At 43.1% G+C, this 25,919-nt stretch overlaps 2 protein-coding genes across 5 annotated transcripts in view; one reads left to right on the plus strand and one right to left on the minus strand.

Annotated features, from left to right (window-relative positions):
* Positions 1–207: 207 nt before the first annotated feature.
* On the minus strand, positions 208–14,075 carry LOC138949700 (zinc finger protein 90-like). Of its 3 annotated transcripts, none has more exons than XM_070321487.1 (7): positions 13,978–14,075; positions 9,060–9,246; positions 8,090–8,285; positions 6,510–6,624; positions 5,060–5,166; positions 3,611–4,058; positions 208–2,153 (listed from the first exon to the last, which is right to left on the minus strand). In XM_070321487.1, the coding sequence occupies exons 2-7, from the start codon at positions 9,143–9,145 to the stop codon at positions 1,099–1,101; spliced, it is 2,007 nt and encodes a 668-aa protein (XP_070177588.1). In that variant the 5' UTR covers positions 9,146–9,246; positions 13,978–14,075; the 3' UTR covers positions 208–1,098. The 3 variants fall into 3 exon arrangements, with proteins under 3 accessions (XP_070177588.1, XP_070177586.1, XP_070177587.1); XM_070321485.1 differs by having other exon boundaries at positions 3,611–4,061; XM_070321486.1 differs by lacking the exon at positions 13,978–14,075 and adding an exon at positions 10,004–12,387 and having other exon boundaries at positions 3,611–4,061.
* Positions 14,076–15,183: 1,108 nt separating this feature from the next.
* Positions 15,184–25,919, plus strand: part of LOC138949729 (gastrula zinc finger protein XlCGF57.1-like) — a 31,955-nt gene continuing 21,219 nt past the window's right edge. The window contains exons 1-2 of one of the 2 annotated variants that reach the window (XM_070321532.1): positions 15,184–15,531; positions 17,712–17,832. In XM_070321532.1, coding sequence (XP_070177633.1) covers positions 17,733–17,832 — 100 coding nt within the window. In that variant the 5' untranslated portion in view covers positions 15,184–15,531; positions 17,712–17,732. The remainder of the gene's footprint in view (positions 15,532–17,711; positions 17,833–25,919) is intronic. The other variant, XM_070321531.1, reaches the window with a different exon arrangement.

A 25,919-nucleotide genomic window follows, 5' to 3' on the forward strand; every position in this document is an offset into this window, starting at 1 on the left:
TGTAACAAACTTTCCAAAACACACCACTACATTAGAAAAAGAACTCATTCCTATAAAATGAACAAGAGTTCAAACTCAATATCTCAGTATACTCCTTGACATTGACCGTGATTGACGTGACAAGTGCTACAGCATTGATTGTTTTACTTTGTCATTGACATGACACATGCTACTTAGACCTATGACATATGTAAGGCCAAAAAAAAAAAATTGTCTGTTTAGGGTAACATGACCAAAAAAAGAAGGGTCGGTAGGTAGGTAAAGTTTTTTTTTGTTGTTTTTGTAAATGCTATGTTGGCTGAACATTCACTTCTTATATTTGATGAATACATGTTTCAAAACTAACGTATAAATAAAACAGAGAGAAAGGGAGAGAAAGAAACACCAAATGTCTCTTTTTAGCATTTTTACCTCTTTTTTTTTTTTTTTTTTTTTGAAATCAAAAAAAAGTTTTTGGGTCGGCGCCAAATCGATAGGGTCGGTCGGGTTACCCTAAACAGACAATTTTTTTTTTTTGGCCTAATGCATGCATTGACCCGACTATGAGTATGACATGACACATGCTACTTTGACTTATAATTACACAGGTTGCTTTATCTTTCACCGGATCGCGCTTTGGATTAGCAGGTCGGCACATAAGTTGACCTGGGAGATCAAAAAAATCTCCACACTTAACCCGCCAGGCGGCCGCGGCCGGAATTTGAACCCTGGACCTTCCGATTAAAAGGCCACGTCTTACCACCCCGCCACAGCGCCCGTCTGTATGAACATCACACTAAAAGCACACGAAGACTCAGAATGTGTTTCATCATCTCTGTGTGACAGAGTTACCTGTGTCCTGTCAGAACTGTGTCTCCTACAGGTGTTGCTTCACACTTGGCCATTTCGTAGTCAGATACACACAAAATAGTCTGTGCCCAGGTGACTAACTCTAGTGAACTATCAACACATGAGATAGTCTGTGCCAGGTGGCCAACTGAGTGAGCTTTCAACACACGAGATAGTCTGTGCCAGGTGGCCAACTAGGTGAGTTTCCAACACATGAGATAGTCTGTGCCAGTCTGTGAGTAAGCTTTCAACACACGAGCAACTGAGTGATCACTGATTGATTAACCTTTGCATGCTCCACATCCCATCTGAACCAGTACTAATGAACTGCTCTGCTTCTGTGTTGATGGTGATATCATCTGGAACATGTTTCTGTGCGCTTCTCTTTCCCCTTTCTTCTGTATGAGTTCGCATGTGCCGCTTTAAGGAGGTAGACTGGCCAAAAGAGGAACTGCAATGTGCACATCTATATGGCCTTTCACCTGTATGAGTGACCATGTGCAGCTTTAATGTGGTGGGCCGACTGAATGATGCACTGCACTGTGAACAAGTGTATGGTCTTTCACCAGTATGAATTAGAATGTGATTCTTTAAGTGATAAGAGCGACCAAAGGATGCACTGCACTGTGAACAACTGTATGGTCTTTCCCCTGTATGAGTTAGAATATGCTGCTTTAATGCAGAGGGCTGACGGAAGGATGCACTGCACTGTGAACAACTATATGGTCTTTCACCTGTATGAGTTATAATATGTTGCTTTAATGTGCTTGACTGACGGAAGGATGCACTGCACACTGCACATGTATGTGGCCTTTCACCTGTATGAGTGACCATGTGCCGCTTTAATTCAGAAGGACATCTGAAAGATGAATTGCACTGTGTACATCTATGTGGCCTTACATCTGCTTCCGTTTTCTTCTCTTTGTGTAAACTTTCCCCTTTCAAACTCTTTGACCGATATGCGTAAAGGTGATCCAATCCAACGCTGCTTTTCTCTGGAGATACGCCATCTTGTGTTGAAGGACTTTGACTGTTGTAAGATGACCTTGTCAGCTGTGCAGTGTCATCTCTTGCCATTGCGCTTGATTCAGCGCCGGCTCCTTCATCTTGGTGTGTTGGAATGAACTGTGTGTCCCCCGTCACAACTGTTGTGTCTTCTGCATCTCTTGACTCAGACTTGATGTGTTCACTCACTTGTCTGTTGGAATGTTTCACTGACTCTTGTGATGACAGAGACTGATAGAAGAATTCAGCCTGAGTTTGTGTTGTCTGTTCCTTCATGATACTTGCTGTGCTCTCTGTTGTGAAGTCTGCCTCAACCGACACTGTAACACACAACATAAACACAGCAGTAGTAGTAAGCAACTCGTCATTTTTCAAAAGTAATGAACAGACAATGGGCGGTTCTGGTGAAGTTATGCCCCCTCTTTCTTTCGGCTGGTAACTGGCGCCACCTCGCGGCAAGATCACACGAGACAGGAAAAAAAACTTGCATTGGTACCAAATAGCATATCGGTTTAGTAAAAGTTTGTGTGTAAGTCATGCATTTTATACGGTAAACAGACAATGGTCGGTTTTGGTGAGGTTATGCCCCTTCTTTCCTTCGGCTGGTAACTGGCGCCACCTCGCGGCAAGATCACAGGAGTTGTCTCGCGTTATCACCCCAGAAGCGAAAGTAACCAAATGAAAAGGCCCACTCCGCCTACACAGGAGATTTACAGAACGAAGACATCTTTTTACACTAAAACTGCAATACTAACCTGATAGAACACACTCGCAATAGCATTCTACAACATCAAACCACACTTACTGAATGGCTTTTTCTCAAGTGTAAACCACACACCAGTTCTCGTGGTTTATTTAACCCCCAAACCAACTAGGCCCTGTGTGACCCACTAAATTTATACATGACCTTTCAAGCTGTTTGCGATTTCAAAACGGCTCCAGATCTGCAATAGAATCTTATTGTGTACCTCTGAATCAATACACACTAAGCACAAAAAGTTAAGGATATTTTTTTTCAGTGGCATAGCCCAGATGTTAAACAGCGGTGTTTTGGTCAGAAACATACGTGTTTTTGAAGATCAGTCCTTGTTCTGCTGAAAAATGTGTTTCTTAGATTTTAGCACTATTTGGGTATGACGTCACAGGTTCTTGACCATGCCTACGCTCTAAATAGCGGGTTTTTTACGTCATGATTCACTTTTAACCGTCGAAACAGTAACTTAAACTGAACAATATTTTATATTATGATATATTCATACTTTATATCCATTTGTCTACACAATAAATATAATTTATAGGGAGGAACGGTTGCCCGTTGTGGGGGAATATTGAGGAAGCTTCGTTTCACACACGATCCACATTTGGGTACCAATAATGCAATGCTTCCTTCCACCCACAACTATCAACAACTGAGAACGTTTCCATTCAGTCTGCGAAGTGTATTGTTTTTTCTGCAATTTCATAGCGGGTTTCCAGTGTTGAAATTCATTTCAGTCAATTTTGAGGGTACCCTTATTTGAGCACTGGTCACGTTATCACTGTAAAAGAAATCTTTGATCGGAAAGGTGTTTCAGACAGTCAAGTAGATGGCCTGAACTGGCACTGAAAGTTTTAATGAAATGGCATGGGGGTTAATGCTTTAATTTGGGTGTGAAATTTGTCGAGATGATTTTTTTGCTAAGTTTAGACGAGACTTTTGACAGTAATTGTAAATGATGCACTTTTATGCAAATGCATACAAGCACCTGTAAAACCTAACCATCATCTAAACACTCACCGTGTGAATGTTGCTGGGTCATGCACCATGCTAGTGATGGTTCTTCTGCAACGTCGATCTCTATCTTGACCTCTGGCTCTTGTAAGTGTTGCTCTGTCATGAACTCTGACACTGGTAGTCTTACTAGTGGCGGTTCTTGTGTATCTCTTTCTGTCTTGACCTCCGTCTTGACCTCTGGCTCTTGTGAATGTTGTTCTGTCGTGCACAGTGACACTGGTAGTCTTACTAGTGGCGGTTCTTGTGTATCTCTTTCTGTCTTGACCTCCGTCTTGACCTCTGGCTCTTGTGAATGTTGTTCTGTCGTGCACTGTGGCACTGGTAGTCTTACTAGTAGTGGTTCTTGTGTATCTCTTTCTGTCTTGACCTCTGTCTTCACTGTCCGCTCTTCTTCCTCCATCCTGTCACAACCACTCACTGTCTGTCTTGGTTGGCTTTCGTCGTCTGAGTGCTGCTGCAAAAATAAAAGGTTATGGTGTATTTAAGGTAAGCGAACCCAATGGATTTCGCGCAAATAGAGTTTTTGTTTGTTCGCGCTACACACTTGAATACAAACCAATTTGCACCAAACTTACTTAGTACATATATCTTTATTATTAAGCCATGCAGAGTGCAAAATTCATGATGTTATCTGCAGAAACAATATCATAATATCACATTTTTATGACCAAGTGTTGTGACGCCATGGTTTTTTATTTGTATTTTGTTTCTTATCTTTTTCTTCTTCTGCATATATTGGCTGAAACTCTCTCACACACACACACACACAATCAAATTGTTTTATTATGTTTATAACTGTTTTTACCCCTTCATTCAGGCAGCCATTCGCTGATATCAGGGGAGAAACAGACCAAACCATACCAGTTTAGTCTCAGTTTTGGGTAGATGACATGTCTCTCCTACCCCTTCCACCAACCCACCCATAGTAGTTAATTCATTAATTCATTACTTCCTGACCTCGCCCATGAACACAATGTTCTTTTTGAACTACCGACAATATCTGTTTGACTGTTGTTACTTTACAACCGTTATGGATTGGAAGGGGAAAAGATGTTTTTCAAATTATCTTTGCGCGGCTTGATAGCAAAAATGGGTCTTGGGGGAACAGCCACTGAAGTGTAAAAAACAGTCCCAACCCCAAAGAACACAGTAGAATTCTCACTTTGAGTCCCTGCTTCACACATCTACCATTAGGTGTGAGACTGGGAAAGTGCACTGGTCTAATGAGTGAATGCACTTTTGACAAAGAACCGAGGGTAAACAATCAGAGCTATCGTTAAAATTCTCTTACGTTGCAAGAGCTGCCTGTTTGAACAAAACGCGGCGATTGGCAATCTGGTTATAACTTTAAAATTCTGCTCCTACAAAATATATTACATGATTATTGGTGTAATCAGAAAACAAAATGATGTCAAACATCATATCAATGATAAAATGTATTCATCCACTTGCATTTTGTTTCTCGGGCTGTGGTTGTGGCGTCAATACATATCTCACTGGCAGTGGCGTACCCAGAGTTGGCAAACTTCCTGCTAGCTGTTTTCTGCGGCCGCCTTTAGCTGCAAATAAAAGATAAACAATGTGAACCTAAACACAAAAATATATATACCCATCTGACATGCGGAGTGGCCTAGTCGCTAGTTGATAAGAAATTGGCCTCCTGATCAATAGGTAGTGAGTTCAAATCCCAAACTCGGCCACCTGGTGGGTTAAGGGTAGAGATTATTGCGATCTCCCAGGTCAACTCATGTGCAGACATGATAGTGCCTTGTCCCCCTTCGTGTGCACATGCAAGCACAAGACTTAATGCGCATGGAAAAGATCCTGTAATCCATGTCAAAGTTCGGTGGGTTATAGAAACACAAAAATGCCCAGCATGCTTCCCCCGAAAGCGACGTATGGCTGCCTGCATGGCGGGCTAAAAACTGTTATACATGTAAAAACGCACTTGTGCAAAAACACGAGTGAACGTGGGAGTTTCAGCCCATGAAAGAAGAAGAAGAATACCCATCTCATGTGACTTTCATGTCTCTGTTGAGATGCTGCATGTGCTCTGTAGACTGCAGTGCATCAAACAAACAAATAATTAGAAATATTTTTTACATGATCCATTAATAAAAAGAAAACACACCAGTAACCAGGTAAGCATTAATGTAACAGATCTGCTCTTTCCTGTATGCACAGATGAGATCTACACTTTCTTGCATGAACAGTTTGTTTGTTTGCTTAACGCCCAGCCGACCACGAAGGGCCATATCAGGGCGGTGCTGCTTTGACATTTTTCGTGCGCCACACACAAGACAAAAGTCGCAACACAGGTTTCATGTCTCACCCAGTCACATTATTCTGACACCAGACCAACCAGTCCTAGCACTAACCCCATAATGCCAGACGCCAGGCGGAGCAGCCACTAGATTGCCAATTTTAAAGTCTTAGGTATGACCCGGCCAGGGTTCGAACCCACGACCTCCCGATCACGGGGCGGACTTGCATGAACAGAATGATCTGGATTATTCCTTGATGAGCTGCTTCATTATGCCTCTAATTTGTGAACACTAATAACAACAAACTACTCTGTTCTACTACTACTACTAACAATAATAATAACGGAATGTTATATGGCGCTTCTCTTTAACTTCTCTTCAGCACTTTACAATGGCTCAAGAAAACAATATCATACAAAGTACAATTTGCAGTAATTACGTCTTGCTTCTTCAAGGCAGGGTGGTATTCTGCTGTCGTCTTGCTACTTTTTATTTTCATGAGTCGATGCATGAACTGATGGGGAAAACCCGGGAACGTAGTTTTCACCTGTTTCGCACAGGCATCTAAAATCAAATCTTTTCATTTTACGGGTTGTATTTAAGCATGTATGAATGATGACCAAAAACAGTCAATTCACCCTGTTTTGGTCTGTCTGCCACCTCTGCGTGGCTGGAACATGTAGATGGTGATGGCGGGTCATCTTCCTTCAGTGTTACAGTCCTAGCAGCTGGAGCTTTCCGGGTCTGTTGTTTCTGTGGAAACAAACATCATACAGTGGCACCCCCCTTTAAAGACCCCCTTATTGAAGACTTCCCCAAATTAAGACCTTGTTTTGTCAGACTTTCTGCTCATAACAACCATTACCTTGACCACCATTTTAAGACTCCATCCTTTTCAAAGGTCTCAAAAGGAGGTTCCACTGTATGAACCTTTAAATTGTTTAACAGTACTCCTGTCAATGATAGACACCCACTACCAGTGCTCACGACATGCTTACTCTCCCTCTCTTTCTCCCACCCTCTCTCTCTGGCTCTCTACCACCCAAGAGTTTCACTTACTAGTGCGCCGTGCGCCATTGGCGTATTTAATCTGAAAATGTCCCTTCACAATTCCCTTCAGTGCATCAAAGCGCGCATTGAGATTACGTACCACTGCGCCACCAAATGTACACTTTACATAGGATTTCACACACACATAGAGAGAGATAACACAATATACCAGCTTATTCTCAGATGGCACCATATTGCACCATTTCGCATCTTTGGTCAAAACGCGTACAGGCCCCTTTGGTGATTCTTGCCTTCTATTCGACTATGTCCCATAGGAATTTGGTAGAGGACAGATTGCCTTTTTTCTCAGGCTAAACCCTGCCACTCTCTCTCTACCACCCTCTCTCTGCCACCCTCTCTCTCTCTACCACCCTCTCCCTGCCACACAGTGTTTGAACATCCATGATTAAAACATGCCTCACGCGCGTCCGTCACACCGTTTGTTTGTTTTTTGTTTTGTTTTGTTTGCTTAACGCCCAGCCGACCACGTAGGGCCATATCAGGACGGTGCTGCTTTGACATATAACGTGCGCCACACACAAGACAGAAGTCGCAGCACAGGCTTCATGTCTCACCCAGTCACATTATTCTGACACCGGACCAACCAGTCCTAGCACTAACCCCATAATGCCAGACGCCAGGCGGAGCAGCCACTAGATTGCCAATTTTAAAGTCTTAGGTATGACCCGGCCGGGGTTCGAACCCACGACCTCCCGATCACGGGGCGGACGCCTTACCACTAGGCCAACCGTGCCGGTGTCACACCGTTAATTAAGTTTACCTGTACATGTATTTAAAACAAATGCTTTTTTTCAAGGTTTACTGACAAAAACTGTAATCATGTGACAAAATACTGGATCGGCTTTGGGATGGGCGCGTGAAGAAAAGTTGTCTAGGAATTTTTCTTGTCGTATTTTTTTTCCCACTGACCGTACTGATCGTATTCTCGACAATCATGCGTACAAAATACGGCGAAATCGTATGGGTTCCCAGGTCTGTCTCTACCACCCTCTCTCTACCACCCTCTCTCTGCCACCCTCTCTCTTCCACCCTCTCTCTACCAACCTCTCTCTACCACCCTCTCTCTCTCTCTCTCATTAATGTTGTAAATGCTCACTGTTCTGGTGTTGCTGTGTCTGTCTGCAGAGTTTTGTATCCTTCAGCTTACCTTGACTGGCAGGTGTAGTGGAAAGTCGAAAAGCGTGGGAACAGCAGTTTTCTCGAGACGTACTGTCTGTCCAAATCGGTAAAAGCAGGACTCTTCAAAATGACTTGAGCACAGGACCATGGTGTCAGTTGCTTGAAAGCCTTCTCTTCGAAGCGCTCTGGTCCATATGTTACGTCTTTCTGGGTCTTTAGGGAACCTAAAACAATAAAAGAAATTATGGATTATATACAGTGGATGCCCCCCCTCCCCCCCCCCCCCCCCCCCACCTGACAAAGTAAGGTCTCAAAAGAGAGGAAGTCTTGAATTGGGAGGTTTGTTTGTTTGTTTGTTTGCTTAACGCCCAGCTGACCACGAAGGGCCATATCAGGGCGGTGCTGCTTTGACATATACGTGCGCCACACATAAGACAGAAGTCGCAGCACAGGGAGGCTTCATGTCTCACCCAGTCACATTATTCTGACACCGGACCAACCAGTCCTAGCACTAACCCCATAATGCCAGACGCCAGGCGGAGCAGCCACTAGATTGCCAATTTTAAAGTCTTAGGTATGACCCTGCCGGGGTTCGAACCCATGACCTCCCGATCACGGGGCGGACGCCTTACCACTAGGCCAACCGTGCCGGTTGAATTGGGAGGTATGAAAGGGGGTTCCACTGTACTTAAATGAGCGGTTCTGGTGAGGTTATGCCCCTTCTTTCTTTCGGCTGGTAACAGGCGGAACCTCGCGGCAAGATCACACGAAAAAGGAAAAAACGTGCATTGGTCCCAAATAGCATGTCGCTTTGGTAACAGTTTGTGTGTAAGGCGTGCCGTAACAGGCGGAACCTTGCGGCAAGATCACAGGAGTTGTCTCGCGTTATAACCCCAGAAGCGCTCATTGAAGGTGATGCCCACTCCATGTTTTCACTTGGTATAAAGGTGATTACGATGTCACATGTAAGCGCTAATGAAGAACAAAATTTCACTTACCGGTGCACAGTTGTGCTTGTTCCTTTTCCCTTTGGTTCTTTCTTATCCGTCCTGTAGTGGCACCCCCACGCCACGCACTGTGGCATTCCTTGGCTTTCAGTTGTCCTTTGACGGGCGCAGTGGCGTGGTGGTAAGACGTCGGCCTCTTAATCGGGAGGTCGTGAGTTCGAATCCCGGTCGCTGCCACCTGGTGGGTTAAGAGTGGATATTTTTCAGATCTCCCAGGTCAACTTATGTGCAGATCTGCTGGTGACTTAACCCCTTCGTGTGTACACGCAAGCACAAGACCAAATGCGCACAAAAAAGATCCTGTAATCCATATAATGAGAGTTCGGTGGGTTATAGAAACACGAAAATACCCAGCATGCCTCCCTTGAAATCGGCGTATGCTGCCTGCATGGCGGGGTAAAAATGGTCATACACGTATGTAAAAATCCACTCGTGCTAAAACATGAGTGAACGTGGGAGTTTCAGCCCATGAACGAAGAAGAAGAAGAAATTGTCCGGTAATCTTGAACTTTAGCATGTTAAATTCATAGCTCAGAATTCAGAGGCATTTAAGTCTCCAAATTTGTAGAACCTGCTCTTGTAATCATAACACGTCGTTTTAGATCCATTTGAAGTGACGGAATGAACTCCGATGAACTGTACGAATGCATTTCGTTTACATGGCTCAAAGAAGGAATTATCCGTATGAGCGAACAAGGGAGACAACTCTTTCGTGTAAATGATGTCCCATGGTTGACAACGTACGCCATTTCCGGTGCATTTTCGTCGATTGAACAACCAAATTAATTAATTATGCTAAAGTTTGAAGCTCAATCCATCAATTAATTTCACGACAAATGTTCTTTGGCTTGCTTACATGGACTTGTATCAAAAATAAGTAAAGAATGTCACTGGATTCTGAGCAATGAATTTAACACGCTAAAGTTCAAGATTACCAATTGTCCTTTGTGTCTCTGAGGAATAGCAAAATGGATAGATTGATTATTGAACACAACAATGTCATGTGACTGATTTAGTAATTAGTGTGCTGTGTGGCTGAACTCCTTCAGTCCTTGTCTGATCGGATGATCTTGTGCACAGGTTGACTTCTCCACTCATCGTTCAGTCACACTTTTCTTGGGCACTTTGTAGACAGACTGTCCACGATTAATCGTCTGTTGAGCTGGGATATTCACCAGCGCATAATGTGAACCGCCCCAGGTTGTCTTTTATCACAATGTTAATAAAATCATGTCAGAATTTGCACCACAGGGTGTTCGGCAGACGCCATTTTCAATCCGACCGGAAGTACGTAACTTGAACATGTAGTCCTGCCAAGAACACGTACTGTACGGGAACCCTCTTGGTAATTTTTGATTTAAACGAAATTCAAACCTCACAACTCAACATTACCCTCTAAAGCAGACCTATCAGTGACTGCTCAGAGCTTGTCTCCACCTTCGCTACACTTCATGGAGCTCCAGATTCAGTAAGCCGGAATTACTTCCCTTGCATTGTCTAGATAGAGAATACTACATGGCTTGCTGTGTCGTACCAGATTTACACGAGTTGTTTTTTTAAATATTGAACTGCGAGCGAAAGCGAGCTGTTCACTATTTGAAAAAGCAACGAGTGTAAATCTGGTACGACACAGCAAGCCATGTAGTATTCTGTTTATCCTACATACTGTACTTACGTGTATTTTACTGAAAATGTCCTGCACTCGAGGCAGCTAAATTGAAGACGCTTGTTTTGGAACCTCGATCTCTTCTAAAACCTCGTGCAATCTGTTTCGTCAAAGCAAAGAAACGTCACTCTGAAAGTTTGGCGTGACGTGTTAGTTCTAAAGATTCATCAAGGGTAATTAGCGAGCGCAATTTGTGTTTCTATAAGGCCAAAAAAAAAATTGTCTGTTTAGGGTAACATGACCAAAAAAAGTAGGGTCGGTAGGTAGGTAGGTTTTTTTTTTGTTTTTTTTTGTTTTTGTGTGTGTGTGTGTAAATGCTATGTTGGCTGAACATTCACTGCTTATATTTGATGAATACATGTTTCAAAACTAACGTATAAATAAAACAGAGAGAAAGGGAGAGAAAGAAACGCCAAATGTCTCTTTTTAGCATTTTTACCTCTTTTTTTTTCTTTTTTTTTTTTGAAATCAAAAAAAAGTTTTTGGGTCGGCGCCAAATCGATAGGGTCGGTCGGGTTACCCTAAACAGACAATTTTTTTTTTTTGGCCTAATGACGTTTGTCTCGGTGACTTTGGCATCATAAGCAGTGGAAAAACAGGTCCCTGCCAGACTTGCATGACATGACCTCATTTACATGATATACACACGTGTGATTTGAACGATTATTATCTCACGGGTGTCTCTCTCGCGTATGTAGGATAAAACACCAACCTACTGAAATGTCGTCGGCGAACAAGCGGACGTGGGACGATACGGAGGCTGGCAGGTCGTTAATATGGACAAGGAAGAGTAGTGGGCCGAGCACCGTCCCCTGCGGGACGCCAGAGTCTACTGTAGTTGATTCGGATGAAGTACCCTCGAGTACTAGTTTTTTACGTACCGTATTTGAAGCACGTTTCTTCAAAATGTCGGGAACATATCCTCCCATTCTTCGGGTTGAAAAGCGTGTCAGCACGGTTGATTCTATATACATATAATAAAAGAGAGTGTCTGTCTGTGTGTGTGTGTGTGTGTGTGTCTGTGGTCGCCATACCTCTGAGATGGCAAGAGGCAGGAACAAGATAGTGTGCACGTACACTCCCTAGGTGCCGCAGATGTGCACCTGGGTTTTAGTTTCTTGATTCATTGTTTCCTTTCTCAGATTATGGACCTCCCATTTATTGAATACAGCCTATATGGCGCAAGACCAGTTCAGTGCTTACTGTTCACCTGTAGCAAGCACATCATGCCAGTGATATTAGAGACTCGCTATTGCTCCTATGAGGGGAAGAAATGAAGAATGAAAAATTAACTGGACAGTTCCGGAAATTTCTAGAAGGTAAGGGAGATAACTCTTTTTTGTCTGTGGTCGCCATACCTCTGAGATGGCAAGAGGCAGGAACAAGATAGTGTGCACGTACACTCCCTAGGTGCCGCAGATGTGCACCTGGGTTTTAGTTTCTTGATTCATTGTTTCCTTTCTCAGATTATGGACCTCCCATTTATTGAATACAGCCTATATGGTGCAAGACCAGTTCAGTGCCTACTGTTCACCTGTAGCAAGCACATCATGCCAGTGATATTAGAGACTTGCTATTGCTCCTATGAGGGGAAGAAATGAAGAATGAAAAATTAACTGGACAGTTCCGGAAATTTCTGGAAGGTAAGGGAGATAACTGTTCACCTGTAGCAAGCACATCATGCCAGTGATATTAGAGACTTGCTATTGCTCCTATGAGGGGAAGAAATGAAGAATGAAAAATTAACTGGACAGTTCCGGAAATTTCTAGAAGGTAAGGGAGATAACTCTTTTTTGTCTGTGGTCGCCATACCTCTGAGATGGCAAGAGGCAGGAACAAGATAGTGTGCACGTACACTCCCTAGGTGCCGCAGATGTGCACCTGGGTTTTAGTTTCTTGATTCATTGTTTCCTTTCTCAGATTATGGACCTCCCATTTATTGAATACAGCCTATATGGTGCAAGACCAGTTCAGTGCCTACTGTTCACCTGTAGCAAGCACATCATGCCAGTGATATTAGAGACTCGCTATTGCTCCTATGAGGGGAAGAAATGAAGAATGAAAAATTAACTGGACAGTTCCGGAAATTTCTAGAAGGTAAGGGAGATAACTCTTTTTTGTCTGTGGTTGCCATACCTCTGAGATGGCAAGAGGCAGGAACAAGATAGTGTGCACGTACACTCCCTAGGTGCCGCAGATGTGCACCTGGGTTTTAGTTTCTTGATTCATTGTTTCCTTTCTCAGATTATGGACCTCCCATTTATTGAATACAGCCTATATGGTGCAAGATCAGTTCAGTGCCTACTGTTCACCTGTAGCAAGCACATCATGCCAGTGATATTAGAGACTCGCTATTGCGCCTATGAGGGGAAGAAATGAAGAAAGAAAAATTAACTGGACAGTTCCGGAAATTTCTAGAAGGTAAGGGAGATAACTTTTTTTTGTATCCAAACAAAGGAGGTAAAGCTAATGATAATGGGATAGCGAGCGTCTTAAATTGCTACAGGGCTCCGCTTACTCCCGGGCGAAGCCGGGCTTAACTGCTAGTTGGTGAATAAGAGCAGCTCTCCATTCGGCATCCGCTTTTCTGTTTGGTATACCATGGAAAGTTATAAGTGTTGAACATCTTAGTGAGCTCACAGTGCATCCAGGCATACAACAATTTGCACCGGGCATCTTGAAATCATGGTTCACTTCTTCTTCTTCTTCTTCTTCCATATTGTGACCACGGTCATTTTGGCTGACCATTATGTCACACTGTGGAGGGTTGCAGATTCCAAAGAGTGAGAGAAAAAAAAAAAACAAAAAACCCCTAGCTAGAATCTACTGGGGGCTGGGGAGTTCCTGCACAATGCAGGAACTCGACTCCTGCGCAGTGCAGGAGTCTGGGGCCTGGGGGTGTGAGAGGAGGAGGGATGAAGGGGTCTCGTTCCAGTCCCTGATTGTTCTTGGGAGGAAGCTGTTCTTTCTGTAGTTTGTTCTCGCTGGGATCCGCTTGAATTGCTGTCTCTCTGTGGGGACTCCTCTTCTAGCCCTTGGGGCGAGTAGGTGTAGCTCCTCGCACCTCACATGTGCGGATCCCGATGTGATCTTCTTCAGCATGGAGAGCCTGGCCTCTTTCCTGCGTTCTTCTAGCGAGGGCCACTCTAGTTCGTTGAGCATGTCGTCCACGCTGGCCGTCTGTTTGTGTCTGTTGAGAACAAAACGAGCTGCCCTACGCTGCACTTTTTCAATCTGACTGACCTCTTTGATCTTGTGCGGGTCCCAGACTGTGCAAGCGTACTCGACTATTGGTCGGACAAGTGATACTTCTCTGGCATCTCTGTAAAGTTGGATGAAACTTAGTCTCAATCAAAAGGTACTTTACAAAATAGGAAGGAAGTGGAGACAGGGCACTGAATTTGAGCCAATCATGTAGTCCCTTTCAGCAGCTTCCGGTCTGTGTGGTTGCTGTTGCGACCCATCTCGTCATCGGCGCTTTTCCGGAAATGACCTGCGCTTTGTTGGAATTCCAACAATGGCCGCCATTCTAGAAATACCCGATTCTAGAAATGTACCGCGCGCATAGTGAGAATTCTGCTCTTTCTTAGAATGCGATGTAAAATGATACAAGTCATGATGGCCTATGATGATCCTTGTGTTTTAAAGTGATCAATGCTTAGTCTTGAAAAAGCAGATGCATTGTATAACGCACCAAACCAACCGAATTACAAAAAGCAAAAACACTTTTGATAACTTCGGCGGGCTGTAACAACACAGTTCAACGACCCATCCCACTCGACCAAAATGCACCAATTTTACGTAATTTTTAACGTTTCAGATCTTACATTTTACAACAACGAAAACACAACAAGAGTGTTCCGATATAACTTTTCACTGGTAACTATCGATTGTAATAATGTTTTACTCAGTCTTAACTGGTTATATATTAAACTCACACAGTCTCTCTGGGCTGCAGAGACAGCATTACGTCCCTTTACTGAGTAGGCTCTTGTCACTGCATGGTAATCTAGGCTCTTGAAACGTAATGTGCGCTATATTGATGTGATTGATTGTTGCAAAAAGTTGATTCAAATTAAAGATGATTTCAGCCTGTTGTAACAAAATAACACTCTACTCTGAGAAAAAAAATCATTGTGTTTAAAATAGATCGAGACAGCAGCAACTAGCTAGCTGCATGGGCTGAGTGTCACTGAGAGAATTGTTACACAGTGTACCCCCACACCCCCAATTCAAGACCTCCCCTGTATAAGACCTTGCTTTTTCATATACCTTATTCATGACCTGTGAAAAGGGTATACTTTTTTTGTGCCAGTCGAAGGGTTGCCATTTCTGGAACGAGGCAGCTCGTTTCCGGAAATGCGGCGCTTTGTTGGAAATCAAATTAGGTTTCGGGAAATCCCGATTATTCCAACTCTGCCCCGGATTCTTACTTTGCGCCCAACAGTTTCTCTGAACGAATCGACGCATTATATTTAGTGTACACGAGAGTAACGTTATAAAACGACAGTCATTGAATCTTTGAGTGATCACACACACTTGTGTGAAGCAACATCATGTAAGGTAAACGACACGGGGTGTGTGACGCCTAAAAGAAGGTATCAATCCGTGAAAAGCCGCCTGGTGGAAGTGGAACGCCGCTTGGTGAGTCCCGCACCGAGCAACTTGAATTCTCACTTCGGGTAGTCTTGCTCGAGTTCAAATTCAAGTCAGAGACTATAACCATCTTATTTTTCGGCTGAGCGCATCTTTCGTCTTCGAACAGCGAATTATATCTTCTTTTTGAGTGTCAGTGAGGTGAGATGAAGCTTATGGAGTAGAGACTGAACTGTTGATGCTAAGATGTGCACTTTCGTCCATGTTAATCTCGTATGAACACTCCACAAGGAATATCCACCCTCATTTCCAAAGTACTGATGATCAACCTTAGGTACTGTACACTATTGTGGGGTCAAATTTGTTCAAAAATATGTTTTACCTACAGTGGAACCCCCCTTTTAAGACCTCCAACAATTTGAGAAAATCTGGTCTAAAAAGGAGGGAGTCTTAACGTTAGAGTAAATTTACAGAGGTTATGAACAACATGCATGCAAATAGACTGAGAAAACAGGGTCTTTATTTTATAAAAGAGGAAGTCTTAAATTGGGGGGGGGGGGGGGCATAACAGGGGGGTTCCACTTTAACACATTTGCCTTATTGCTTCCATCGTCATTCAAGGGACGTAACCACTCTGTCAAATGTTGGGACCCATGTCGTCATCGGCACTGTATGAGAAATTATGGAGGGGGGGGGGGGGGGGGGGGGGCATGTTTCTTTATCTAAATCCATTCTGATTGTCCGCCTTTCTCGCCGAAGCATGTTTGCTTGGCTGAATGCCACACATGAATTCAGGATTTCCAAAAGATTCTCCTGTCGAACCACCATTTTGGAAGGGGAAGTAAAGCTAGGGTTATTCAAATCGGGTAAAGGCAGTCACTAGGTTGGCGCAAGATTGAGTGGTATCGTACTTTCCTACTGGAAATCCACCCGAGTGTATTCATTTAATATATATACAGGGAAAATGCTGACAGGGAATGCACCCACTTTTGGTCGACATAGACCCCTTCAGCGTTACTTTGGCAAGGAAGCATCAGTTCAGTCTGTGGTATATGTATATATATATTCAAATGCGAAAGCTGGGCCCAGGAAAGGGAATTAAATCGTTAATTTGTGTAACGATATCAGGTTTACCTAAAATCAGCTTTGGCATTCGATAGATCTCTTTGAGACTGAAACGTTGTTTTCTGGTCAAATTAAACTTTAAAGAGATAAAAAAAATCATCGCTATGTTCTAGTGAAACAAAAATGAGGCTCCTGTGCGCATCAAAGCTGTTTAATTTACTTTAAATGTTGTAACGAAATCTAACGCTCATAATTTGTTGTGTGGTATAATAATAATAATAATAATGGACATTTATTAATCGCCGTTTCTCACAAGAGCTCACGGCGATTTACATATTAATTTCTAATTAATACATGTACCGGGCCTGTCAAACTTTGTACAGGCTTGTTACTTTCTTGAAGTTACTCGGCTGGTTGGCGCGCCATGATTTTGCCATCCCTGGACATGCAAAATGCGGTTTAACAGGAGGACTTTCTCATTACTTTGACTTTGATAACTAAAGAAAAGGATAGAAAGATATCATATTTTACCAATAGGGCTATTCTTCTTCTTCTCCTTAATTTTCTTGAGGAAATCCCTGTACAGGACAACTATCCTCATTTGGTTGGTGCTCCTAATTTCCCTGAGTGAAAGATAAAGTGGATAGTGTTTCTGTGCCTGTGGGAAATAATAACATGGGTGGGTTGGTAGCCAAGCTTGCTTTATTCCCCCCTCTGCTTCTTTCTCTCTGTAAACTTGTAGGGCTAGTTATTTTTCGGTAACTTAAATTACCCAGCAACCAAAATCACTTACAGAACAACAGGCCTGAACCTTTGATAGCACACAGATTTAAGAGCTAGACTATTTTGGATCTACTTATGCGATTGAAAAGTTCCGAACACTCTAATGTACGAAATATACATTTCTGGAGCAAACAATACAAACATACCGCATTTAATTTAACAACTACAGGCTTGAACACATGGATCTCCGTTCTGCTTAAGCTTGCATTTTTCATGATTCGCTAACTTCCACTATTATTTTTAATAATCACAGACTCGGCATTTGCTGCCCTACATGTCATGCCTTACGTCCAATTTCTGTCCCTGTGCTGAGAGGCTGGCCTACCACACAGTACTACCTAGCACAGCAACCGGGCCCGACGAAAACAATACAAACAGGACCTGAAGGATGGGGGGGGGGGGGGGGGGGGGGGGAGGTGTCTATTACAGAGCTATGCCTCACATGACTAAGTTCAGTAAAATTGGCGATAATCAATGCAAACATAATTATATGTGCCTTGAATAAATAATGAGATATGTTGTATGTCCACCAGGTGAAGCCACCTAACATCAGGATGAAGAGGAAGCAGCCGTGGACTGTGGTAGTGAAGTTGGAGCACCATGCTGTTGAAGAATCATCACCAGCCTGTAGTGTGATGGAGACAACTCCAAGTGGTGAGTGTGTAACATGATATTGTGTGTGTGAAAGATGGAGAGCGGTGAATGTGTAACGTGATATTGTGTGTGTGAAAGATGGAGAACCATGTTGTCGAAGAGTCACCATCAGCCTGTAGTGTGATAGTGAGAACTCCAAGCGGTGAGTGTGTAACATGTTATTGTGTGTGTGAAAGATGGAGCACCGTGTTGTTGAAGTGTGATGGAAGGTTGTGTCAGACCTGTTTACCCTTACGATTTTGGCGTAATTTATTACGATTTTCTGCAAAAAATACGCCATTCCGCTATCCGTGTCAAGACTACGATTTTCGAAACATCCAGGTTACGTTTTCCGTCGCTGTCCGCTTCCGATCCAACATTTTAAAATCTTGTCCGTGTTCCGATCCGTAAATTTTAACCAACGCTCTGCCAACACGAAGAGAAGTCGAGAATCGAGTGCCTCGGAAAAAGAAGACAACCCCTCTAAGAAGAAACCTCCAACCAAGCAGAAATTTTGAAAAGAATACACCGAAAAGTGGACGTTTCTAGGACCTTCGTCGAAGGGTGCTCATCACGTCTACTGCAAACTGTGCTAGAAGGATTTTGCGTGCTCGCAAGGGGGGGAAAATGACTGCTTCAAGCACACCGAAACGCAGTATCACAAACATGCTGTCGATCGTTCAACTGCCGATGGCACTGCCCAGAGCACTCAGCCAGCCATTACAGGCTTTGTTGCACCAAAAAAAGAAGAGACAGGGCCAGTATCCGATCTGAAGCGGCAAGTTACTCGTGCAGAGGTGACAATGTGTGAGATGATCGCTGAACTCAACCTGCCTCTAGCGACTGCAAACTCTCTTTCACAGGCTTTTCGTGGCATGTTCCCGGATTCCAAAATCGCCAAAGGTGGGGTGCTAAGGCCAAAAAAAAAATAGGTCTGTTTACGGTAACATAGGGTGAAAAAATAGGGTCGGTAGGTCGGCTTTTTTTTTTTTTTCTCCCCTCTCTATGATGTTTCACAGTTCATTTCTTCTCATCAATCCCTGTTTTTGCCCAACATAACTATAAAGAGTACTTTGAGCTTACCTTCCTTCTGTCGTCTGCTGTTTGAGCGCAAACAGCTCTATTTTGGATGCGTTTTTTTTTTCTTTTTTCAGACGATCCAAAAAAAAGATTAGGGTCGGGCCTAAAAACTAGGGTCGGTCGGGTTACCGTAAACAGCCTTTTTTTTTTTGGCCTAAGCTTACTTTTTAACCAGGTGTCCATTATAATAATTTATTATTTTTCTTTGTTTTCCACTTGACACGTCATGGCAGTCAGAAATATGGGCAGGGACTGGGTGGCCGAGTGGTAACGCACTTGCGCTCGGAATCGAGAGGTTGCGTGTTCGACCCTGGGTCAGGCCGCTATTTTCTCCCCCCTTTCCTAACCTAGGTGGTGGGTTCAAGTGCTAGTCTTTCGGATGAGACGAAAAACCGAGGTCCCTTCGTGTACACTACATTGGGGTGTGCACGTTAAAGATCCCACGATTGACAAAAGGGTCTTTCCTGGCAAAATTGTATAGGCTTAGATAAAAATGTCCACCAAAATACCCGTGTGACTTGGAATAATAGGCCGTGAAAAGTAGGATATGCGCCGAAATGGCTGCGATCTGCTGGCCGATGTAAATGGTGATGTATTTTGTAAAAAAATTCCATCTCACACGGCATATATAAATCCCTGCGCCTTCAATAAAAATTGAAAAAATAAAATAAATCCCTGCGCTTAGAACTGTACCCACGGAATACGCGCGATATAAGCCTCATATTGATTGATTGATTGATTGAAAGTAACTCATGACAGTGGCTTTGAGTTTGAAACAAGGACTTAAGTTAAAGTCCAAGAGAACGGCCGCTGTTTATCGCTAAGGTTTCCATCATTAGTTACAATTGCACTAAAAAGACACTTTCCTGAGGGGAGGTCACTACTGTGTTGTTTCCGGGATCAACGCAGCTTTCGAAACAGCAGTGCAAATGTGTGCCATAATTTAGGCTAGTTATTTAGCCATTGAGAAAACTACAGTCACTGAACCTTTCAGCCATTGAAAAAGTCACAATCACTGAACATTTCGCTAATTTGACACACTCTTTTCCGTTGCGATGATAACCTAAAAAGGTTCCTGCAATGTATCGATCCTGATCCTGATTTAGGACCCGTAAGGTAAAACGACACGTGGTGCGGAAAAGGAGATTATCCGTGACGAGCCCAGGTAAAACGCACATGTGGCAACAGGTAGGACGCCAGCCGGCCTTGTTTATCTCACATAAACTCCATACTAACTATCTCCTCTCCCCCTCAAAGTACTGCTGATCGAACTTTGGACCTCGTATAAATTTCACTCATGGAGTCTTGCTTAGTTGTGGTGAAAAGTTGTTTTTAGACTTAGAAATTTGTTTAGTTTACAGACCTGGGAACCCATACGATTTCGCCGTATTTTGTACACCTGATTGTCTAAAAATACGATCAGTACGGTGGGTGAAAAAAAAAATAGGACAAGAAAAATTCCTTGACTACTTTTCTTCACAAGCGCATCCCTGTCATTCCTGTATATTTACTGGGGCACTGATTATATTAATGATAAGAAATATAACTGGATAAGTCTGCATTTGATCAATCATTACAGCTTTTGTCATTAAACATTGAAAGATGCAGGTGTTTTATATGTATTGGTAAACTTAACTAACAGTGCAACGGACGCGTGCGAAATGTTCAAATGTTGTGTGGAATACACTTGATTTTCTGAAAATACGCCAAGTTTGTTTGAGAATACTCCAAGTGCAAAACACCGGTTTCCAGGTCTGAGTTTAGTTTAGTTTGCGGGGACATATGGTGTAAATATAGGTTACACATTCCGAGTTCTGAATATCGTGCATATTTTCCCTAGGGTTCATTTTCAGGTATTATCGAGCCTCTGGCGAAGTCATAAATACCTGTAAATTGACCCGAGGGAAAATATGCACAATATTCAGGACGAGGTGTGTAAGCTTTTTATCCCATTACTCAGACGTTTTCATTAAAAAACCAAACTTGAAGAGTTCAGGATTCGAAAGACCGAGTGTGTGATTTTACAAGCGATGAAGAGTTGCTGAGTTTATGCTTATTTGAGCCTTTTGTGCTTCAGTGTTCAAATTTGGATTACCTACTTCGTCAATCGTCACTTACTGATTTAGGTGAGCCTAACTTTGATGTCTGTCGTTGTCTTAGGCCATTTCCGGGGGAAAACGGCGCACCACTGTCGAGTTGTTTTTATGCGGCAACGCATGTAGCCAAGTGGTCTCTGTATGTCCAAGATCCGACCTTCTTCGCCACCTTTTATTCTAACAGTATCACCAACTTTCAAAATGGCAATTTCCATGCTGGTCAACTTGAGCCAAAGATACTACATGTATAGCAAACGACAGATCCTGCAGCAGATGACACCATCGCGATATAACCTTGAATGGTTGAAAACGACGTTAAACACCAAATAAAGACAGAAAGCAGATGACAGATCTGTAGCAGACGACTGATGAGACAGCCTTGTTCTATTGAACCATACTTAGCAATCAATGCTCTAAAAGCGATAACAAATGAACAAAACTATAAGCATACTGTTTTAGTGTAAGTTTTATTTTGTCGCTCAAGATTTTGAATCAGGATGTTCTTGGGATTGATCTAAGCGGTTGCCCATGAAGCGTACCTCGTTACGACAGCTTTACTAGAGTTGTGCGCCTTGAATCACTGTGTGTCTCTGTCGCTCTCTCTCGTGCTCTCTGTCTCTCTCTGTCTCACCGCGTCGGACAACTCATAATCTTCACTCGGCTCTATTCACCCAAACAGATTATGTACATGTACATTCTTTGTTGTTTTCTTTATTTCTTCAATGATAATGTTTGTAGATCGTTAGCCAAACGTCAGTTCGACTTTTATACCGCAGAATATCTCAATCGTTTTGCTGAAAAAAAGTAGTCCCCGAGTTAACGATAAATATGCAGATGACCTCTAAATTATTAATGTACTCTGAGATCAAAGACAATGACAGGTGAGATCGAAACTCGCTTGTGATGGATTATCCAGAATAATCCCCTCTACAGCTAACAGAGACAAAGAGGCAGGTCATGTAGTTTAGTGTGCAGGAGCTCTTACCAGCACCCTACGGAAATATCTTTTTAATTGTCGTTTCTAGATAGTAAAGTATGCGCTGAAAACGGTCAGCTATCTGGCCACCTTGAAATAATGTCCCTGGTACCCTTTTAACGCTCCTGAACCACCCCGGGTGTCAATCTTGGGTCACAAAAAAGAGTGTACCCCATTCCGCCCAGAGCCTTAACCGTTAAAGATAGGAAGACAAGTATTGTACAAGAAAGATGCACAACAACCATGTGTACAATATTTGGTTTCACATTTATATAAAAATATTGATGACCTTGGAATTGATAGGCTATTTTTAGATTTCTGGCCAAAAATCGCCAAAAACATGACAAGTTGTCTTTTTTCTAGCCTAAACTATGAAAGATTTAAAGACAAGTATTGAAGACAAAAGATACAATGGGATATTGGCAACAACATCTGTTCTCATTATTGTACAAAATTGTTGATTTGGGGCCCCAAAACACTGTAATATATTGTGTAAAAAATTCCATCTCACACGGCATTAATAGGTAACATGCGCCTTGAGTCGCCTTGTGTGGTGAGATACGTGCGCGATATAAATCCTCGTAAATAAATAAATAAATAAATAATGAGTGGGTCCCATTGTGGTGCAAAAATAGAAAACAATTCTATTCACCACATTACAGATAGTCAGTAGTTGATAACGTCAAATGACACAGTCATGATTACTCAAGACTCATCATCGCTCTCAGCAAACGCGTCAAAGTCGTTCTCCTCTTTTTCACAACCACCATCGGCCAGAAGATCAATCAGCGACACAGGTAGGATAGGCTTGAGGGACCACACGGGTTCCAGCACACCGTCGGCATTGTTACTCCATCCCTGCCCCTGGTCGTAAGGTTTGGGCCTCTCCAGAATGCCTTTACGAGCACGCTTGTACAGGGCAACGCGGTGGTTTATGCGCTGAATGTGCGGCATTAGAGCAGATTGGCAGGGAGGCATGCGAGCTAGATCGACCGTAGACTTGGACGTGAGTTTCTCATGCTCTCCCACGAGCCACATTAACTGAGGTCTCACGACTGTGATTGTACATCATGCATGTGAACTGTTCCAACTGCTTCGCCACCCGAGGCTTGACATCCCAGTCGTCACCAAGCTGCCTGAACACCATGTGAAACCTGGGGTTCTTCTCCAGTTTCTTAAGGGGCCCCACCTTACCTTTTCCTTTGAAGGCACTGGTGCAGTCCTCTCCGCTGTACACATAGAACCCAAGAAGAGTGGCACAATAGTCATACCCCAGGGACTCTGCAAGCTCAGAGAGGTTGATCAGTCGCCGATGCTTGGCCGATGGAAAACACCAAACGTTTTGTCTTTTCGCTCATATCTGTGTCTTCCTTGCCGGCCATTACCAGGCTGAGAAACCGGACGAGGTCAGGAGGAAGAAGATATTCGGCAGTCAGCTTCATGTCATTGGCTGTAGGTGGCCAAGGCAGATCTTTGGACTCTTTGAAAGCCGGTAGAATGAGAACTCAAAGAAGAAATGCGACTTCTTGGTACTTGTCTGCACTTCCCAGAGTGTAAGCTTGTGCTAGGGCATCCAAGCTGTGCACCAACATGAATGAAACTGCAGCTCCTTTGTCTCGATCGACCTTTGAGAAGCTGATATTTTCATTGACCGGGTGCTTCTGTAGACGTTTGAAGAGTGTCTGATTTTGATAGTTCGGGTTCTCGTATCCGTTCCTTTTCAGTTCCTCAACATAGAGCAAGCGTAGAGAAGACAATTGCAGTTCTTCGTTTTGATGGACAACATGAACTTGAATGTGTTCCAATACCAAGGCGAAAGCCTTCTCACGGGCGGCTGAAAAACCCACATCCTCAGAATCTGGTGGTTCTGCTGCATTATGAAATTTGCGCTCGTAATTGAAGAACTGTGTGTGGAAAGTTTTGAAGGATGACGGATGGTGCTTGACTTCTCCTGCGAAAAGGTCCTTTCCTTTGACACATCTATTGAGTTGCAGAAGTCCCATTTGTTCGGCCCTTGACTCGATCTGTTGTCATGCATTTTCTTTGTTTTTGTAGAACCATGCATTTTCTTTGTTTTTGTAAGAACAGAATGTTTCAGTTCGCTCAGTTCTACAATCTGCAGTTTTTATTGACTCACATGCGAAGCAAAAGTGAGTCTATGTACTCACCCGAGTCGTCCGTCCGTCCGTCCGTCCGTCCGTCCGGACGTCCGTCCGTCCGGAAAACTTTAACGTTGGATATTTCTTGGACACTATTCAGTCTATCAGTACCAAATTTGGCAAGATGGTGTATGATGACAAGGCCCCAAAAAACATACATAGCATCTTGACCTTGCTTCAAGGTCAAGGTCGCAGGGACCATAAATGTTGCCTAAAAAACAGCTATTTTTCACATTTTTCCCATTTTCTCTGAAGTTTTTGAGATTCAATACCTCACCTATATATGATATATAGGGCAAAGTAAGCCCCATCTTTTGATACCAGTTTGGTTTACCTTGCTTCAAGGTCAAGGTCACAGGAGCTCTTCAAAGTTGGATTGTATACATATTTTGAAGTGACCTTGACCCTGAACTATGGAAGGTAACTGTTTCAAACTTAAAAATTATGTGGGGCACATGTTATGCTTTCATCATGAGACACATTTGGTCACATATGATCAAGGTCAAGGTCACTTTGACCCTTATGAAATGTGACCAAAATAAGGTAGTGAACCACTAAAAGTGACCATATCTCATGGTAGAAAGAGCCAATAAGCACCATTGTACTTCCTATGTCTTGAATTAACAGCTTTGTGTTGCATGACCTTGGATGACCTTGACCTTGGGTCAAGGTCACATGTATTTTGGTAGGAAAAATGTGTAAAGCATGTGAGTCGTATGGGCTTTGCCCTTCTTGTTTCCAACTTCTCACAAAATATACACTCTGGTGGAAATAGGGGTTGTAGTAACAGTACTTTGGTCTCTTTTTCTTTTCGGCATGGTGCTTCTCTTGTTTCATTTATATCACAGCCGTTTATCTGGAATGGAAACAACTGCTCATAGATAATACCAACAAATAGTAAACATTGAAATTATCATTCAATATAAATACATAAATGACAATGGAATACAAAGGTTACGTTCTGTCTTCAACCAGAGCTAATCCTGATTTCAATTACAGCAGTCCCTCTCATGAACGGACACCCTTGGGCCATAGCAAAACTGTCCGTACATTGCAGGTGTCCGGTCACGGGAGGGGTGACCACACCACCCCCTCCCCCATACACTCACACAGAGACACACAAACAACAGGATTGAGTCTATGCTAATCACTTCCTGTGGCTACTAATCAATAACAATAAACTCCTAATACTTCTTTAAACGTTCTGTAAAAAGGATTTGTATGAAAAGTGTTGAAAAGAAGAGATAAAATAAATCCTCAAGGCAGTGAACACACTCACCATGCACTGACATACGAAAGCAGCCACACAAACACAGCACAGAGAAGCGTGTGCAGATGCTTTGCAAGAATAAGCTTGAAAACCAGTTTGAATAAATAGCAGCAGATAGAGCTGCATGTCATAATAAAGTAATTTATTTGTTTCTTGTCTGGCTTTATTGACTGCATGCCGATCATGTGGCATGGCAGTGACTTTTCACTCTTCAGTCGGAAATACACTGTACATAACACAGCTCCCACTCTCCCTCACTAATGCCTACCCCAAGCCGTGACAACTGATGCTTGGAAATTGTGTGGAAGAGTACACCTCTCGATTTCTCTCCAATGCTCTTCCTGCTGACATGCGGTGACACCGGACACCCCACAGAGTTTAGCCAGCTAACCTTCCCCCCCCCCTTTCTCTCTCTCACTCCCTCCAGCCATGTACTGTTGGGGGCTGTGGCCAGAGAGGCCAGCTGTTTTTATCCAGTTTTTAACATTGTAACATAGCATTTTTTAACTGTGCTTGAAAAGCCTACA

This window comes from Littorina saxatilis, linkage group LG16 (assembly GCF_037325665.1).
Source record: "Littorina saxatilis isolate snail1 linkage group LG16, US_GU_Lsax_2.0, whole genome shotgun sequence".
Classification (NCBI taxonomy): Eukaryota; Metazoa; Mollusca; class Gastropoda; order Littorinimorpha; family Littorinidae; genus Littorina; species Littorina saxatilis.

Coding starts and splice junctions, on each gene's coding strand:
- LOC138949700 (XM_070321485.1), bottom strand. CDS start 9,145: ATGCCACAGTGCGTGGCGTGGGGGTGCCACTACAGGACGGATAAGAAA. Junction 5,167..6,509: donor GGCAGACAGACCAAAACAGG/GTGAATTGACTG, acceptor TTTTATTTGCAG/CTAAAGGCGGCCGCAGAAAA. Junction 2,154..3,610: donor GACCCAGCAACATTCACACG/GTGAGTGTTTAG, acceptor TGTGTGTTACAG/TGTCGGTTGAGGCAGACTTC.